This window comes from Antechinus flavipes, chromosome 1 (genome assembly GCF_016432865.1).
Source record: "Antechinus flavipes isolate AdamAnt ecotype Samford, QLD, Australia chromosome 1, AdamAnt_v2, whole genome shotgun sequence".
Lineage (NCBI taxonomy): Eukaryota > Metazoa > Chordata > Mammalia > Dasyuromorphia > Dasyuridae > Antechinus > Antechinus flavipes.
This window is the reverse complement of record NC_067398.1, coordinates 184623390-184643339: the sequence shown is the minus strand read 5'-3', so window position 1 is coordinate 184643339 and position 19950 is coordinate 184623390. Positions and strand designations below refer to the sequence as shown.

Here is a 19950-nt window from a genome sequence, read left to right as displayed (position 1 = left end):
CAAATTCATGCAGCTGAAAAACATCGTCTGAGACCTGATTTGAATTGAGGAACATGAATCTTCCTTACTCGTGGCTTGAAACTCTTTCCACTGCACCACCTGTGCCCATATGGGTAGAATTCACCAATCCAATTCAGTCAGATATCAAGAAGTGGTTTTGTTTCCTTCAATACTAATGTTTACTCTTATTTAAAAGTGTTGCTTCTGAAAATCGAAGTCCTTCAGAATTCATCTACAAACTTAAAAGTTAGGTTAAAAGAGCTATAAATGACAGAAAGCTTATAGACTTTGCCCTCAGATGAGGCAATTATGTGTGAATTATAAATATTATATTCTAAAACTGAAAATACTATTAGGAATTGGATATACTATCGACTGAAGGAATGGCATAGAATAGATTAACCAATAAAAGGAGACAGAATTACCAATATGAAAGAATACTCAGAGACCTTTTAGTGTTACCTATATAGCTTCAAAAGGCCTCTGGAAGGAATGATTTTATTTCATTGCTAACTCATTGATGGAGTATAGTGTAGTGTAAAGACTGGGAGAAGAGTTAAAAGATCTATATGTTAATCTAAGCTGACATACTAAGTCCCCATAAGATTTTGCACTAATCACATCTTCAGTAAACTTAAAACGTTCAGAGCTCTGAGCTTGGGATAGCTACGACAGACCAGTGGAGGAGAGGTCAATGAGCCTCAGTGTTTCAGATCTGTTTGTCAGTTTTTCTGGGAACTTGTTATTTTTCTCTCTGTAGCTGAATCATAAAGACACTCGTAACTTCAAGTAAAACTCAATGGTCAATAATTCATGCTTGGGCAATATGGGTAGCATAGTGGGACATTTTTTTCCAGCTAACCCTGGAGAAATAGACAGCCAACCTTACTGTTTCAGGAAGATTTTTGTATTTTTAGAATTGATTTTATTAACTACATAAATTCACATAACTTTGAAGAGGTAACATGGATGGCATTAAAAAAAAAAAACCTATCTTGAGTGATTTGACTATATTCAAGGTAGTTTGCTAGAGTGTAAACACATTAGATCTGGTCATCTGAGACTGGTATAATCTTATCTCTAGCACTTACTAGCTATGTGACCACAAGCAATCCATTTAAGTACTCTAAGCCTCAGTTTCCTTTTCTGTAAAATGGTGCCTTCTGTAAAATGATACTTCCAATTTCCTCTCTAAAATAACACTTATAACTCCTTTCCCTTAGGAGTGTTGAGAAATTTAGTTGGGGATGATAGGTATAAAATGCTTTGTAAATCTTTAAAGTATCAAATCAATCACTGTAATTATTATGTTCCCCAAGCACAGTTTGTTAAAGGATTTAAATTGTCATTTGCTTTTTAGAACATTTTCACATTTTTATTCTTTTCCTTTATCTTTTTATTTCCTTGAAATATGAGTATTAAGGCAAACTTCAAAAACTTTTTAATATATGTCATAATGCAATTGATAATAATGTTATGATAGTTCCCAGAGTCTTAGTTTCAAAGCTTAGCTATTAAAACTTATAGATTTTTGTGACATTCCTATAATGTATTATACACTTTGCAAAGTGCTTTGCTTATATTATCCCATTTGATCTTCATAAAAACCTTGTGATTACTATATGAGTACTATAGCAACCCTATAACATACTCAAAAAAAAAAAAAAACCCTCAATATTAACTTTGTTCAGTTGCCATTTTTATCCTCATAAAATCTGAGTACAGAATGTATAAAAGATAAGTACTATGTGAGTACTATTATAGTCCCTATTTTATAGGCTAATAAACTGAGGTAGAAGAACTGAGTGACTTGCCAAAATCACACAGCTAATATGGTTGGGAAGAAGTGTTTGAATTCAGATTTTCTGACTCCAATTCGCAAAGCTCTGTTATACTTTGCCTCAGTCAAACTGAGACCTGTTGGAGACTTTAGCTTCAAGGTCTCCCACTGATCCAGGGCCATCTCTGTATGTTGCCACTGGACCAGATGGCTCTGGAGGAGAATGTAAGACTGGTGACTTTGCATAACCCTCTCTCTGTGAAATCCAATTCACTCTCAGGTCATGGTATATCACCTCTGTAATGTTATGGACCTCTTTGAAAACAAAGTACAAACAGCTACTACTCCACCTAATGGTCTGTGTTACTCATATTGCATGTATGTGTCCATATTCCCTACTCATGTTTTGAACCATCCCAGGTTTTATTTTTTCAGAAGGTGACTAGATCTAGCTATTATCCATTGTATTTACTTCTGATATACTATTGTCTTTTAATTCATTCAGAGCATGCTTATCTTAATTAGCCTATTGTTTTTTGCCAAATTTATAATTATTCTTTTTTTGCATATTAAGTATTTCACAGATACTGGACACAAACAGATTTGTTTCCAATGTAAAAAGTTAGCACGTAGCTTGAGAATAAATATTAGATCACTCTACTGAACACAGATATAACTTTTTGGTGGTTGTGGGTTTTGCTTTACCAAATTTCAGTTACTGTTTATCTTAGAAGATCTACTGAAGACATATGTAATCTAGAAATAAACAACATGTAATTGTGTATCTATATTTGTATACATATATGTACCAAGCAGAAATTCTTTTATATTTTAAAATGAAAAAAGCTTTATTTTAATAATATTAAAAAAAAAACTATTTGGTAGTGGTGGTGATTTTGATTAAGATGAAAATAAGGAACCTAACATTATTCATTCCATATTTTAATTCACATAAACTTCCAGTAGCTAATTGGAAAATATATTCAGATGCCACCTATTGTCATACCATATGTGCATGATTGTGGAGTTAAATGACATTTATCCAGACTCAACAGAAATTCTTATCCTTTACACATTCTGTACTCAGATTTTATGAGAAGAATAAAAATGGCAACTGAACAAAGTTGATATTGAGGTTTTTTTCTTTAAACTATTATTCCTTGAGTATATTATAGGCTTGCTATAGATTTGAATTCTCTCAAAACCTTCACATAATTGAAAGATGTTTAGAAAGTAACTCTGAGGCATTGCTTGAGTCTAGAGTGCCTCCTAACAGAAAGTGGTGAGAAAGTTATACACACACACACAAAATGAACAGATGGTCTCTGAGAATTTCATTCTTTGAAAATATATTGTATATGCTAACTTTCAATTAATATAAAGAGTAAATCTAATTCTCCTATTCCATTACCATTCTGTATAAAAGCAAGTTTGATATAAATCCTAAGATCCTTTTTTAAAAAGTTATTGAGAGGATAGAATGCCAGACATAGAGTCAGAAATACTCATCTTCTTGATTGCAAATCTGGCCTTTGACCCTTATTAACTATTTGACTCTAGACAAGTCATTTAACAGTGTTTGCCTTGGTTTCTTCATCTGTCAAATGAGTTAGAAAGGAAAATGTCAAATTATTTGAATATCTTTGCTAAGAAAATCTCGAATGTAGTCTCAAAAAATTGGACATGACTAAACAATGATAGAACATGCATTGTGTTCTTTATGGGTATGTATTTTCACTTGTGGCAATAGTGTTCAGAGTTTCATATTCAAAATATTCATTACTATGCAGCTAAACTGATGATGCTACCTTAAATTTAGCGATGCTTGTACCCAGACAACAGGCATTGTCCATCACTAAAACCATATTCACAGCCTTTCCAGCTTGGTAGAACCTGTTGGAATCAGCCACTTCTATGCCATGGTATTTGTAGCTACACAAAGATGATGCAGCAGTAGAGCATTGCAGTAGAGGTTTTACATAATATTATCCTTCAGCCTGTATTTAATGAATTATATAAATTGAAAAAAGAGAGGGGAGGGAAGAAGAGGGAGAGAGAAGAAAGAATACTTATAGGAGAACTTGAGACAGACATGAATTTGTTTATTTAGATCTTTCTAGTGTTTTCATTGTTTCAAAACTCAGATAAGCATTTTATTTTATTATGGATATAATGAGTTGCTATGGGATAGATATTTATTGTGAGTCCAAATCCCTTTTACAATTCCTTCAAATGCTATGTTTTACCAAAGGCCTTCGCCTTGTTACCCTTGATTCTAGTGCCTTTCCCTGCAAACTGCCCTTAAAAATATTCTGTATTCTATATTTAATTAATATTTTTAAATGTTCTGTGTTTATCTTTTGTACCTCACTATTTATATTTTTCCTCTTCTATTACTATGTAAACTATTTCAAAGCAAAGAAATTTTTTTTGTCTTCCTTGGTATTCTGAGCACTTAGCCAAAGACCTGGCATATAACATGCACTAAAATAATAATAATAATAATACATAACCCCTCAATTCCTCAATTGGCTATATTACTTGGGACTTCTCTGACTGATTTGTCCAGAATGCTTTAGGAGGCTCCTTATTGGGATAATCCCATCATTCTATAAGATTTCATCACTCAGGTTTGGTTTTCTACCTTATTCCTACTTTCTTTCTCTCTGGAGAGTAGGGCCATGACCTCCAAACTTTTTTTTAAAGGAGGGGCTCGAGCTCAGGTATCTTCTTATTTCTCATCTGCCTGCAGTGCAGACTGCACTGCCATGGGGTCTCTACCATGACACCCTTCTTCTGCTCTTGTTTTTCAGCTTTCTTTGGTATTTTGTCTTCTCCCACTCCACTCTTAGAAGCAAGGACTGTCTTGCTTTTTTCATTTTTTGTCTCCTCAAGCTCCAGGAATATTGTAGGTGCTTAATAAATGATGATTGAAATGTCAATTGGATTAAATATTTGTTGACTAATTGTTAGGAATATGTACACATGGACAGGTGAGCTGATCACACAGCAAGCACAAGGATTAACTGTGATAAAACTGAGTTGTCCTCTGATATTCTTGTATTGAAAGGATATTAAGAAAGGCCCTCAAACAGAAGGAAGATGGTAGAGAATAGCTAGGACATTGCCCAAACTCTTCCCAGCTTGCCTCAGAATCAACACTGGATCAAATCTCTGAATGGCTTTTGGAGTTACAGAACTGACAAATATTCAGAATGTAATCATTTTCTGGCTTTAGATATCTAGGAAGGACTTCAGGAAAGGTCTGTCTCAATTGGGCAGGGGGGAATGCAGCACAGGGAGGCCCAGCAATACAGCAGTATTGGTTAATCTGTCCTGGTTCAGAAAGCCAATGGATCAGTAGACCAGTTGTGAAACCTCCAACGCAACTATAGAAGCCCCCTAACCCCAACATAACAGGCAGGACTTAGCCATGCCCACCCAGTACTTGGTGGGAAAGAGAACAATACCACCAGCCCCAGTGTAGTCAGGGAGGGGCTGCAAAAGAAGCTTAGGACAATCTTCCCTGTGCCCTGAGAACATTATTCAACTTTTAAAAAAATCAAAATGAGGTCTGACTAGAGAAAGCTATTGTAGAGACAGGGAAGATCAGGACACAACCCAGAAGAGTATAGCAAAAAAAAAAAAAAAAAAAAAATGCCTTTGGGTGAAGTATAAAAGGGGAATATGAACTGTTCTCCAGCTCAAAAGGCTCTCTTGGAATAGTTCAAAAAGGATCTTAAAAGAGATAGAAGAAAAATGGGGAAAAGAAATGAGAGCTATACAGAAGAATTATGAAAATTTTTGGGAAAAAGGAAACAACTTGGAAAAGAAAGCAACTACATAAAAAATAAATTTGGCAAGATGGGAAAAATATACTGAACAAAACAACTCCTTAAAAAATAGAATAGGCGAAATAGAAAAAAAAAATCTACTGAACAAAACAACTCCTTTAAAAGTACAATTGGCAAATGCAAAAGGAGGTTATAAAAAGTAACTGAAGAAAATAATTCACTAAATTAAAGCAATAATTAGAAACTATTTTGTCCAACTGTATGCCAGTAAATCTGATGTTTAAATGAAATGGATGAATACATAAAAAATATAGATTGCCCAGATTAACAGATGAGGAAATTAAATATTTAAATAGTCCCATTTTAGAAAAAGAAATGCAAATTAAAGAGAACTCTGAGGTACCATTTTACACCTCTCAGATGGGTTAAGATGATGTAAAAAGAAAATAATGAATGTTGGAGGGAATGTGGGAAAATTGGGACACTAATGCATTGTTGGTAGTGTTGTGAACTGATTCAACCATTCTGGAGAGCAATTTGGAAATATCGTGCATATCCTTTTATCCAACAGTGTCTCTATTGAGTCTGTATCCCAAAGAGATCATAAAAGAGGGGAAAAGATCACATGTGCAGAAATGTTTGTAACAGCCCTTTTTGTAATGGCAAGGAACTAGAAATTGAATGAATGACCCTCAGTTGGGGAATGGCTGAATAAGTTATTATTCTACATTATTATTCCATAAGAATTATTATTATATATTATTATATAAGAAATAATGAGCAGATTGATTTCAGAAAGACCTGAAAAGATTTACATGAACTGATGCTGAGTGAAGTGAACAGACACAAACAAACAAACAAACAAACAAAACAAAAAAAAACATTGTATACAGTAATAAGATTATGTGATGATCAACTGTGATGGACTTGACTCTTTTCAACAAAAAGATGATTCAAGGCAGTTCCAATAGACTTGCAATGGAAAGTGCCACCCACATCCAGAGCTAAAACTTCGAAGAATGAATGTGAAATAGAGCATAGTATTTTCATCATTTGTTTGTTGTTGTTTGCTTGTTGTTGTTTTTTTTTTCTTTTCTCGGGTTTCTCTTTTGATCTGATTTTTTTGTATGTGTGCAGCATGACAAATATGGAAATATGTTTAGAAGAATCGCACATTTTTAACCTATATCAGATTGTTTGCTGTGTTGGGAGAGGGGAAGGGCCGAGGAAAGGGAGAAAAACTTGTAATACAAGGTTTTACAATGGTGAATGTTGAAAACTATTTTTGTATATATTTGGGAAAAGAAAATACTATTTAAAAAAAGAAAATAATTCACAAAAAAAGAAAGGCCCCCCCAGCTTGTTGAGCATGCCCTTGTAATTAATCTAATGTTGGGCATAGACAGGAGTTTGACAAAATGAATGGGGATAGATGGACTGCATTCTACATAATTAAAGGAAACTCCCACATTAATGAGACCACAGAACCATTTGAGTATTCCAATTTACCCACATTAAATCTCCCCAGTTTCAGCAGGCTTCTTCTGAATGTGTCTCCCTGTATGTAAAAATCATAATTATATTTTTTGCAAAAATATGTGTTTGTATACATTTAATACAAATGAATGCATATTCTTATAAACAACTAGGAAAATTACTGAAGAATTCAATGAATAACGGTATTCAAGAAGCCAGTCTGATTGTTGAAACCCTTTTCTCTGGACAGAAATTAAAATATCATAATGATGTTCCTTGAATCAAATGCATTATATTATTAGATATCATGCTCTTAAAAAGATCAGTCTACAATTTATGTTCTTGGTTTGATTTTGATTGGAGATCAACAAATGTATGTGAATAGTAAGCTTTATATTTTTCATTCCTTTGTTTTAATATAATATGTTCTGACTGAAGATGATTCAGTTTTGACAAACGTTCGACTCATTTAATTTGAAGCAACATCTACAAATGGAGTAGATGGTTGCTTCTGTCCTTAATCCAATCAATGTTCTGTTTGAGTCATACACTGCTTCCTATGAGAAGGGAGGCTGCCATCTTGTGTATACAATGTTTATTGCTCCTACAAAAGTATCAACAGACGAGGAAAAATTTAGTTCTGAGATTTGAAATAAATTACATGAAAACCAATGAATTGTATAAAGTTTAACTAAATTTACAAGTAGTTTGCCTCTAAGAAAATTGATATGTTTACATATTGTGCTTTATGTTGTAATCATTAAAACATCTAGTGGATTTATTTATTTGTTATTTTTGATAACAAATTTCCATTTATATTATCCTTAAGAATTACTTCTTATCTTACCTTAAGACTTACCTGCAATGATCTCCCTGTTTCAAGTCTCTCATCACTGCAATCCATTCTCTACATAGCTGCCAAAACTAATTTCTCTAAAGCTCAAATCTGACCATGTCACTCTCCTTTATCTATTAAACTTCTTCAAAGTTTAGTTCTTTCACACCTTTCCAAAATTAATAAGCACTGTTCTCTCTTACATTTCCTATTTCTAATACTTTGTATTAATGCTGTCTGTCATGCCTAGAATTTACTTCCTTCTCATTTCTATTTCTTTCAATTGTTAATTTCCTTTGAGAATCAGTTCATCTTCATCATGAAACCTTTCTTGATTTCACCATATTTTTGGGCCCTCCTCCCCTAATCGTCTTCTATCTGTTTTGTACCTATACATGTACAAGTTATCTTCCCTAAGAGAATGCAGAGAATGAGAGAATGTTTGTTTTAATTGTTGTCTTTAAATCCCTAACACCTAGTACAGAGTAGATACTTAAGAGTACCTAATTGTGAAATTGAGGCATAATTGAAAGCATTTGGAAGGAAATTCAGAGGAAAAATTGAGAAAAAATTAGAGTAAAGATTGCATTGGAAGTTTGTGTCAATTAATATTTCTTTTGCTGGTATTTCTATTTCAAAACACTGTATTTTTGTCTGCTATTCTCCTATTTTCTGTTCTGATAATGAAAGATTGTTTTTTACTTTCATGAAGATAATGGTCCAAAAAACCAACAGGGATAACTAAAATTCATATCAATAAAAAAATTAATTAAGATTTATAGAGAAAGTATTCATCTCAAATTCTGAGATCAAACCAAATTCTGGTTTGATGCCAGTTTGCCTTAAAATAATTTGATAAGTGTTAGTTCCATCTTGTGGTGAAATAAAATATTGCACTTGAAGGTAGTGATGGCCAGGGCTATTAATGTCTGAATAGAGAAATATCAAAATAAAGGAGTCTGTTTTTTTGTTTGTTTGTTTGTTTGTAAAATATAAATTGTTCTTAGTTGGATTTTTTAAAAGGGGGAGTTGTTTTTTACCATTTTAAATTCAATAGTATGCCTCTTACACTCTGCTTTACCTCTTGGTTTAAGCTATACTTCCTAATAAGCATCTAAAATCTAATCAGATAGTATTAGACTGAAAGTCAGTACCTTTATTCTAAACCCAGTAATTTAATCTCCACATGTCTCAGGTTTGACATCTTTTTAATGTGGAGGTTAAACCATATAACCTTTGAGTTTCCTTCTAAATCTCATTATCTTTAATTGCATTAATAATAATGTTAATAACAATAAATCAGAGATTTAATATAATGCTTTACAGTTTGCAGAGAACTTTATATCTGTTATCTCATTTGATCCCGACAATAACTCTTTAGAGTGGTGCTATTATTTTCCTTACTTTTCAAAGAAGAAAACTGAAGTTGACTAACATACTTCAGGGTCACATAGAAAGTTTCAGGATTTGAACCTAGTCCTTCCTTTCTCTATGTCCAGTGTGTGGACATTGTGTGAAATGCTTTTGAAACTACAAAGTAATTTAAAATTTTAAGTCATTTTTCTTCAAAATAATGAAAGACTAGAGTGATAATGAGAAAACCATGGCCTACGGATGTTAAGTGATTGACAGCTAGAATTTTAAGTGAAGTCTTCTTATTGCAAAGTCATTGCTATTTCTATATTACATCCTTTTAAAAATCCTTAGTACTTGCATTCTTTAATCAACTTAAATCAGCTAAAGTAAAAGAGCAATTTTTATTAGAAAAATGGGTTCCTAGAGCTAGCAGCACAAAAATTCACCCTGAAATTAAGTGTGATTTATGATGGGAAAATAATATGAAATAATTAAAATAAGTTCTCTCCTCCTCCATCCCAACTACAGTGGTGCAAGCTTTTGTTGCTTCATGCCAGGATTGTTGCACTAGCTTTCTGGTTGGTCTTATTGGCTCAAGTTTCTTTCCAGTGCAGTCTATCATCCACTCAGCTGTCAAATTGCTCTTCCTAAAATGTTACCTTCACCCTTTTATTCAACAAATTTCAGTTATTCCATGGTCCCTACAGGATCAAATATAAATATCTTACTGTTAGTATTCAAAGCCTGGCCCTCTTCTACCTTTACAATCTTCTTGCACTTTACTTTCTTCAATCCAGTAATAGTGGCCTCCTTGCTGTTATATTCACAAAATGCACCATCTCTTGATTCTGTATTTTCACTGGATATCCCTTATTCCTTGAAATCACTTTCATTACCTCCATTTGTTGGCTTTAGATCCCAACTAAAATCCCATATTCTATAAGAAGTCTTTTCTGATCTTCCTTAATCCTAGGGCTTTCCCAATGTTGATTATCTCCAATTTATCCTGAATGTACCTTGTTTTCACATAGCTATTTGTATTACATTTTTTCACAATAAACTGAGTTCTTTGAGAGCAAGGGCTATCTTTTGCCTGACATGGTAGATACTTAATAAATTCTTGTTGACATGTAGACTGATTGATTGGGATGAAGGTTGGGGATGTTGGTTACTATCATGGCAATTGTGTTTTATTCATGAGACCTGATAGCTTCCTGTTTTAATTAATTAATCTTTCTAGGTCCCTGAGTAGAGATAGATTTTGGTGTTGTAAAAGAATCAACCTCAAAGTCTGGATGACTTGGATTCCAGCCCTGTCTCTTATACTTACTAACAGGATAAATATGGACAAATCACTTTGATCTAGGTTCATACATTGGGAAAGAGTGCTAATCTGCATTGGTAGGGGTTTGGAGAGTTCCATTCATCACAGATCCAGAACAACAACAACAACAACAAACTCAAAAAGCTAGATGCTCAGAAAAACACTTTTAGATAAGTCACTAAGCATTTATTAAGCATTTTGGGAGGATTTTGAGACAAATCCTTGGATGTCTTATGCTGTTTTCAACTCTGTTTCGATTCTCTACATAGAAAACAAAGAGATTGGCTATTTCAAAAGGAAACTTCTAAAATGACAAAAGATCTAAACTAAACTAGTCCAAGTTAAAAGGTTGAGGGCTTGAAAGAGGATTTAAAATAAGGTGGGCTTTGTTAAAGTAAATATTTAATTTTTTAAAAATTAATTTATTAAATTTTATTTTTTACTATGTTTATAGTATTACTTATTATTATAAATAATAAATTAATTAATTTAATTAATTAAAAATAGAACCCAAAGATCTGTCATGGTGGGGAGGGGAGCGGAGGGGGGTAATAGAAAGAGGAATTTATCAAATTCCATTCTACAATATTAACTAAGGAAATGGAGATGATAAATTGACATGAATGACTCATATGGAGTAGAGAATGAACTTTGAGGTGTTTTTCAACCAGTTGTTATGGGATTGTACTGAGCCAGTTACAGTCTCTAGTCCAGTTCATTTTGTGGTTCAGTGAAATACAAGTGGGAATAGCTAGCTAGATTTTTAATTGAATCTGTCATTTGGCCTCATTAGCACTAAGTTTTAGCCAACTGAACCACAAACTCTATCAATTTGCACTTGTGTGGCTTTTTTTGGTAAATGTTCCCAAGGCTTTTTTCTTTCATCTGTACATGTTCACATCTCTAGATTAACAAATTCAATGAACAGTTATTAAAAATCTTCTGTGCTGGTGGCTTAGTGGATAGAGTGTTGGGCCTAGAGATAAGAAGACTTATCTTCCAGAGTTCAAATTTTGTCTCAGACATTTCCTAGCTCTGTAACCCTGGGCAAATTAATTAATTCTTTTTGCCTCAATTTCTCATCTGTAAAATAAGTTGAGGAAAGAAATAGAGCATCTATCCAGCATCTTTACCAAGAAATAGGGTCAGGAAAAATTGAACATGACTGAAAAACAACCTAAGAACAACAATATGCACAATGCACTGAATTAGCCATGAATGATATAAAGATACTCCCCTCACTCAAATAAACAAATCAATACATGCCCTTAAGGAGATCATATTCTGCTAGAGGAATAAAACATAGGCACAAATAAGCAAATGATACAAAATAATTCAGTAGGTAGAAGACACTTATGGGGGGTGAAGAAGGAGAAATTCATCAGAAAAGCTCTTGTAAGGCAATTTCCATCTCAGAGAGACTTTGAAGGAAGTGATGGATTCTGAAATATGAAGGAAGGAAACAAGTACAGGCTGAATATGGGAGACAGACAACTTGAGTGAAAGAACAGAAGTAAAAAATGAAATGATGCATATAGGCAACTGCTGATAGGTTTGTTTGATGGAAACAAACATGTGCATGAAGGGGGTAATATAAAATAAGGAGAAAGATCATTAGGAATCAGATTATAAAGATTTAAATGACAGGATAAAGATTTTGTATTTTATTCTAGTGGTAATAGGAAGCCATTGAAGAATAAAGGAACAGCAGGTAGATATGTATTTTAGATATAGCAGTTTGATAGTAGTACAACACATAGATTAGAGGGAGGAGAAACTTAAAAATAGAGAGGCCAGTTATGGAATGCTCTTGTAATAGTCTAGGCAAGCTTTAATGAGGATTTGAACTAAGTTAATAGTCATGGAAGAGAGGAAGGAATACAAATAGCCTCAACAGAAGTAAAATTGATGACTTCATAATTGATGTGATATAGAAATGGCATTTCTGTAGAGTCACTGATGACAGTGATGAATATAAAATTAAATAATTGGAATGAAGGTGTTGCCCTTGGCAAAAATAGGGAAGTTTAAGGAAAGGTATGGATTTTGAATGAAATATGAGTTTTATTTTGAACATGTTGAGTTTGAGTTGCCTATGCCTTCCAAGTAAAGATATCCAATAGTCCTTTGTTAATGAAGGAGTAGAGTTAAGGAGAGAAATGATAACTGTATATGTAGAATTGGGAATTAAATGGATTGGGGTGGTAATTGAGTCTAGGGGAGCTAGAGAGATCACCAAAAGAGAAAATGTAGATAGAAGCCAACCTAAGCAATGCCTTGACACTATTCCCATGCTTAAGGGGTAGGATCAGGAATCCATGATCTAGTAAAGGAGACAGATGTGATGGTCAGACATAAAGGAAGATGTTGAGAAAGAAAACAATGTCATACCAACTGAGGGAAGAGAAAAAATCCAGAAGGGAATCATTCCTTGTATATAAAACTGCAGAAAATTTAAAGTAGAATGAAAACTAAGGAAAAGTCAGTGGGTTTAGCATAGTTGTGATAATTGTTAACTTAGAAGAAATGGTTTCTATTGAGTAGTGAGACTAGAAGCCACATTATGAGGAATGGAGTTGTCAGTGAGAGGTATAGAGTGTAGTCAGCTCCTTCTATAAAAGGAATAAAGATTATAATTTCCTTAGAGCAAGGCCATCTCTTTCAATTTATTTCATATCTCCCTAAAACCTAAAGTAATGCATTTCACCCAGTTAATATTATGATTACTTTGCTATTTGAACAGAGCTTATGTTATCTAATTTTCATTATTTGGCTCTTGGTGATTATACCTGGAAGTAGTATTAAGGTCCTGTTTTGTTTGACAGAGTAGATTTGGAGCCTTTCACACCAGCTTAATCTATTCGGAGACTCTTAGACTAACCTGTTAGATGATCCTTCAAGATGTACAGTAGCCTACAAATTCATCATCTTGCAGGCTGTCTGGTAAACAAGCTTCTCCTCAGACAGCAAACATACAGCCAATCACAAGCCCAAGTTTGATCTTTCTTGATCTTTGTAAGCACTTCCAGAACTTACATTCTGCTTTTTGAAAATCTAGGGTTCAGCAGGGACTGTGATGAAGCACTGGACTATAAATGTGGTGATTGAGAGGGCAAGGGTCTTATCCAGAATTCAGGAAGAATAGTTAGAGCATAAGAGAACAGGATGCTAAATAAGGAGATTCTGTGACAAGGAGAGGATAGCAGGCACAAGGCTCCTGATATTGAGCCTACTCTTTTGCCTCAGCCTTGCAACTTTATATGGTTCTTTTGGAACTATATGATTTGTTTTATATGGTCGTTCCTACCATCTCCCACATTGTGGAGGTAGGAACAATTTAAACCTAGATAATTAGGAGCTTGTAACTGAGAGGTGGGCAGGAAATTGCAGTGACCTCTCAGAGGCAGATTATGATATATTATTTTTCATAGCAAACTCTTTAATGTAGCAGAATAATAACTACCTTTGCATTAAAAGTAGAATTACCAAAAGAAAAGTTCCATCCATTAAAATACCCCAACTTTTCCCTTTGTCAAATGAAGCTTTTTTGTTTTTAATGCCAGCATTGTCAACTTGAATTGAATATTGCTTTTTTGGTCATATTAGTTTTTTCAAGTAAATTACATTTCTAAAATAATTACTTGCCATTAAAAATAAAAAACCTCAATCATACCATAGGGATTATAGGTTCACAGAGCTAGAAATGGGGATGAGTTTAGAGGTAATTTCTGAATTATTGTAAGGAATTAATTCTAACCCCTCCATTTTACAGATAAAAAAAAAAAAAACTGAGGCCCAGAAATGTCAAGTTGCCCAAGTTCATACAAGTGATAAGTGGAATAGCTAGATTTTAAAGCCAGGTTGTTTTACAATAAATTCAGCATGATTTCAGATTACCATGCAGGCAAGGAGATTGATTTTACATGGAAGAAAGATAGTAAAATCAAGGGCATCGGAGCAGAAGGGGGAAAAAAAGTTAATTCCTAAAATTATCTGATGTTCTAAATTAAAAAAAAATCTATTTTGAAAAAAATATTGCTATTATTTCCCAGCAATTCTTCCCCTATGCAAAAAACTCTCTCTTAAAAGCAAATTGTTAAGAAATTGACACACTGGCCCTGTGTGAAAAAGCATGCCTCATTCTTCATCTGTAATGTCCCATCTCTCCACCAGGAGGTATCTTTTGAAGGCTTGAGCTGATGAATGTCTAACCAAAGAGTATACAAAAGCAATTACTATGTTATAATGTCTCAATCAACCAGCATTGTAAGGCAGTAAGCAGTTTCATTTATATATTGAATTAAAAAAAAAAAAGCATTGTTAGAAATACAATCTTGACACTGAAAATCAGATATCGAAGAGAATTTATTAAAGAAGAATATTCCAGGTCACAACCTTTCTGATGCACCCACTACATGTTTCCCACTAAATAGATATAAACATGTTCCCCCTCCCTCATCATACATCCCCTGTTCAAAAATGGTGGAAAACTCCTCCTATGGGGTGTGTTATTTAATATTCAATTTGCCTATTAAGCAGGCACAGTAGTGATTTGGTCAAGTCAGGTCATTGACCCCAACTAATTTGGGTTGGATCAGCTGTTATCTTAAGTTTGTGGGTTTTGTTTTTTTTTTTTTTTTCAAAACCACAAGATGCTTTCTGATGGCTGAATCTACCTGTGTTTCTAGCTTCACAATTCCTGTTTATTCAAAGCTTCTATTGATCACATAATTATTTTTTTGGAATCTTAACCTTCCTTACCATTCACATTCTGAAAATCTCTTGGTCAGTGGTACCTGTTGTGTTACAGGAGCCACTTGCCAGTGGCTGCTGGAGATCTAACTCAGACCTGTAGAATGACTCTCTTCATGTGAGAGGATGATGACGATACAAGGAGACTGAGAGGCATGTGTGTTCTCTGACCTTTTGCCTCTAATTTATTTCATTCCCAATCCAGAGGGAACACCTGTGTAAGTAAAGGCTGCTTTGTAATTCCTTCAAGTGTTATGATTCACAGCTGTGGGGGCTCTCGGAGAATTGACCTGCCCCTTCACTTAGGCATGATCCTTAATAAGTGAATGATAGATTTGGGGGAGGGGAGGGATACATTGGAGGCTAGGAGACTAAGTAAGAAACTATTAGAATATTTTAGTTGATAATTGAAAGGACCTAATGGAAAGAAAGGCAAATAGGCAGGAAATGTGAAGTAAAAATGAACAAGTCACTTAACATCTCTTTGCCTCAATTTCCTTATCTGTAAAATAGGAATAATAATAGCACCTAACTCCCAGGATTGGAAAAAAAGATCAAATGAGATAATAACACTTTGGCACATAGTAGTATGTGCTATATAATTGTTGGCTAGTGTCAGTAGTTATTAAAAAGGAAGGGTCCAAAATTATTCCAAGGTTGTGATTAGGTGATTAAGAATATGATTGTGCTTTCACCAAAAATAGAGGGAGAGGGGGATAAAGACAGAGACAGAGATAGACAGACAAAGGCACAGAGACACATAGAGACAGAGAAAGAAAGAAAGAAAGAATATAGAAATGAAAAAGAGCTATATCCAGACACAAAAGTTATAGAGAAAGAAGGGAAGAGGGTTTATGGCAAAGAACTGGGGTATACTTACACTCAGGAAGCATCAGCATCTTTATTGATGTTACTTTTTATTGTTGTTGTTTGTTCTTCATTCTCAAAGAGGACCATGATATCAGGAAGATGATCCTATGACATGCAAGTACATTCGATTTAAGTGAGGGAGGACTGGGCAAGGCCACCTGCCCCACTCTCCCCTACAGAGCCATCGAGCACCAGTGGCTAGATCAGGACGACTGGAGATGACCCTGGATGCAGTGGGAGATCTTGACCTTTTTTGGGCTCAGGTCTTCCACAGATCTCAGTTTGACAAAGGCTGCTCCCATTTAGCGATTAAAACTAGGTAGCAATTGAGGCAAAGAATCTCCTTCTTCACCTAGTCCAAAAAAATCTAAATAAATAAATGAATGAATCTGGGAGGGGAAGACTCTCAGGGTTTCTGGCCAAAGCAGAAATGATTGCTATTTATATTCAACTTAAGTCAGTCAGGACCAAACATCAAATAGGCTTTGCTTAGAACCTATTGGTGGCCAATTAAAATCACATTGGTTTTGAATTAAGGTCTGGTCCTTAAGACAGAAATCACTAGAAGTGAGAACAAGGCATGGCAGTCATTGTTTCTCTTTTGCTTTTGTATCCCAGAACTCACCTGGTGTTTTAATGAATAGCAAATAATGGAATGCCCTACTGTCTCCATTATTTCATTTTTCAGTAGTTCCAGATTAAAGTATTGTCTTCATTTTATGGATGCCTATCTTAAGAGGAAAGTAGAGAACTTTGAGAAGGATATAGTGGTAAAAAAATCTTTGGACATTAATTTCTTTGTTGAAAAGTCATAGATATTTGATTTTGAAACCTAGGGAGAAAAAGATTGATGGGAAACTTTCAGGCCTCCTGAATATACAGAGGCTATTGATCATCACTTTGCTGTGATCAGAACTAAAATGAACTTAAACTTCACAAGGAGATTTGAGTTTAGGGAAGGAAATACTTCCTGGTGATATGGATTGCTATTCATGGGAATGATTTACGAAGGGACATTCTTGAATATCTTTCTCTTGACATCTTTAAAAACATTCTGAGTGTACAGGAATAATCTCATAGAATCAAAGACTCATACTACTTTCATGATTTATGTAGCCAAACATCCTCATTTTTATAAATGAGTAAACTGAGACCTAGAGATATAAATGACATACCTAAAGTCACACAGTTATATAGAAGTAAAGCAGAGACTAAACTCCAGATTGCCTGACAATAAATAAAATATTTGTGTGAGTTATTCTTGGCTTTTTTGGTATGGATTGGTTTACACAGAAAGGGTTAGGGAATAGATTAGGTAAAATAGACCTGATGCAAAAGGATTTTTAGGCTTATATTTATTTTCGAAAATTGTATTTTCTCTATTTCTTTCCCTATTGGGAAAATCTTTAATTTATCTTAAAAGAAAATCTTAGAAGTAGAGAAGGTAGAAGTATCATTACTGATAGTGGAATTGAGAATCAATTTGGGATTAATTTTCCCTAAGTGCACTTAAAAAGCATAAAATTTTAGCCACAAATAAAAGACTACTAAAATCAATGAATGAATTGTATTCAATTAGAAGATAGAGGCAACTGAGTGGTATAGTGGATTGTATGCTAGACTCAAGAAAACTTGAATTTAAATCTTATCTTAAACAGTTAACAGTGGTGTAATTCTGCGCAAGTGGTAACTTCTCAGTCTTAGGTTTTTCATCAGTAAAATGAAACTAACAATAGAACCTACCTGTCAGGGGTGTTTCGAGGATCATATCAAATAGATATCTGCAAAATGTTTTGCTAATCTCAAAGCCCTATATAAATGTTACTTTGTATTACTATTGTTAATACTTGAGTTAAATATCTCAGAGTAGAAATCCTAGTTCTTATTGCTATTATAATTATTCAAACAAGTTTTCCCTAGAAAGAAGATACTTTTCCAGACATAAAAATAGATTGACTACCTTTTCCTTATGTAAGGGAAATAAAACAAACTATCTTTAAGTCTTATTTTCCCCATGTGATGTACTTCATGATCTTATGTTAAACATTTTGTGATTAGTCACCATTCCTGTTTTTGTGATAATTAACATAGATCAAAATGCCTCTCTCTAAACAGGGACAAGTGATCCGTATGTGAAGTTTAAAATTGGAGGAAAAGAAGTTTTTAGAAGTAAAATAATACACAAGAATCTCAATCCTGTGTGGGAGGAAAAAGCTTGCATTCTTATTGATCAACCTAGGGAGCCTCTCTATATAAAGGTGAGCTACTTTTTTTCTTTCACCCTAATGGAAGCTGACATAGAAATGCTTGTTCAATAAAGCTGTCTTCTTTGTCTAAAAAGATTTTTCACCAGTGGAAGTTCTCTGCATCATGTGCATCTTTTTATCTACTCTTTTGTTTTTGTTTTTGTTGTTGTTTATCCTCTATTTTTGAAGAGAACCAATGACATCATGAGGGTGATGTCTTGATTTGCCCATGAATTGGATTTAAGTGAGGGTGGGCTGTGAAAAGTCTCTCCTCCAGACTCATGGTAGTCCAGTGGCTAGAAAAAAATATTAAGATGACTGGTAATAATCTGGGACTCAGTGAGTGATGTTGGCCTTTTTTACTTAAGGTCTTAACATCTTTCAGTTATGCCCTTTTGTGACTAAAGGCTAGGTAAGAATTGAATCAAAAGATGGATCAGTTTAACATCATAAAAAATATCAATCTGGGATTGGAAGTCCCTAGAATTTCTGGCCAAAACAGAAAACGGTTGTTATTTAAACTGAATCTAAGCCATCAAAACCTAAATAATGGGTCACTAAGTCTTGGACTGGGGCTATTATTGACTTGCCTACTGTTTACGAGTTGGTAAAAAAAAAATATTAGATTAAATTAAAAGGAAACTCTACATTCTTATCCAAAATTTAAACTGAATTAGAGAGGGTAAGATTGGATTGAATTGAATTATTCTGTGATCCAGAATCTGTACACTATCAATTCAATAAATGTTTAACACATGCCTACTGTGTACAAGACAAAAATACAAAAATGAAACACAACATAGTCCTTGTCAATAAAAAGCTTATAACCTTAAGGGGGTGGGGAAAGATTTAGAATGTAAAGACAGAACTATAATATACTTAGAATATTATAAAAGCATAGAGTAACAGGTAATGAAGTCCTGAGTAAGTAGGGGATTGGCAGAGAAAGACTGAAGTACTGATAAGATTATTCCATTAGGCAATCAGGGAAGAGCACTGATAGGGATCAGTTTAACATCATAATCCTTCTCTCTGTGGACCATGCCATGTTTATTTCATAAGAAATCTGAGTTATAATTTCCCCTATAAATCTATTTATGGCCCATGCCATCTTTGCTGAATCCTTTTTGGAGTTATAACATGACAGGACATTCTGCCTCTTAGTGTCTTTCCATCTTCCTTCCCCCATGCTACATGTTGTCTCTCTTTTCATCCCTCCACTATTACCTCAGGATTTTTTCTCTCATCCCCCCACCATTGCCCCATGGTATCTTTCTATGGGCATACTCCCATCTTCATGGGGTGTTTCCTTTCTCTTGGTTAATTGTGAGTTTCAACAGAGAATTTGTCCTTTCTCTTATTGTTATATGGTCTCCCAAATCTATTTCATATTTATTACTCCTGTAATTTTTTTTAATCTCTCCATTTTGTCTGTAACATCTTCTCCTAAATAAATTTACCTTTTGCCAAAGAGGATGACCATTGTGAATTCTTCACATGACCAAATCCTATCATTT

The 19950-nt window shown here is 34.1% G+C and overlaps 1 protein-coding gene across 8 annotated transcripts in view; it reads left to right on the top strand.

The window, feature by feature from the left end:
* The window catches only part of MCTP1 (multiple C2 and transmembrane domain containing 1), a 697990-nt gene that overhangs the window by 336424 nt on the left and 341616 nt on the right, over positions 1 to 19950 (top strand). For all 8 annotated transcript variants that reach the window (XM_051993794.1, XM_051993777.1, XM_051993761.1 and 5 more), the window contains exon 3: positions 18303 to 18445. In XM_051993794.1, coding sequence (XP_051849754.1) covers positions 18303 to 18445 — 143 coding nt within the window. The remainder of the gene's footprint in view (positions 1 to 18302; positions 18446 to 19950) is intronic.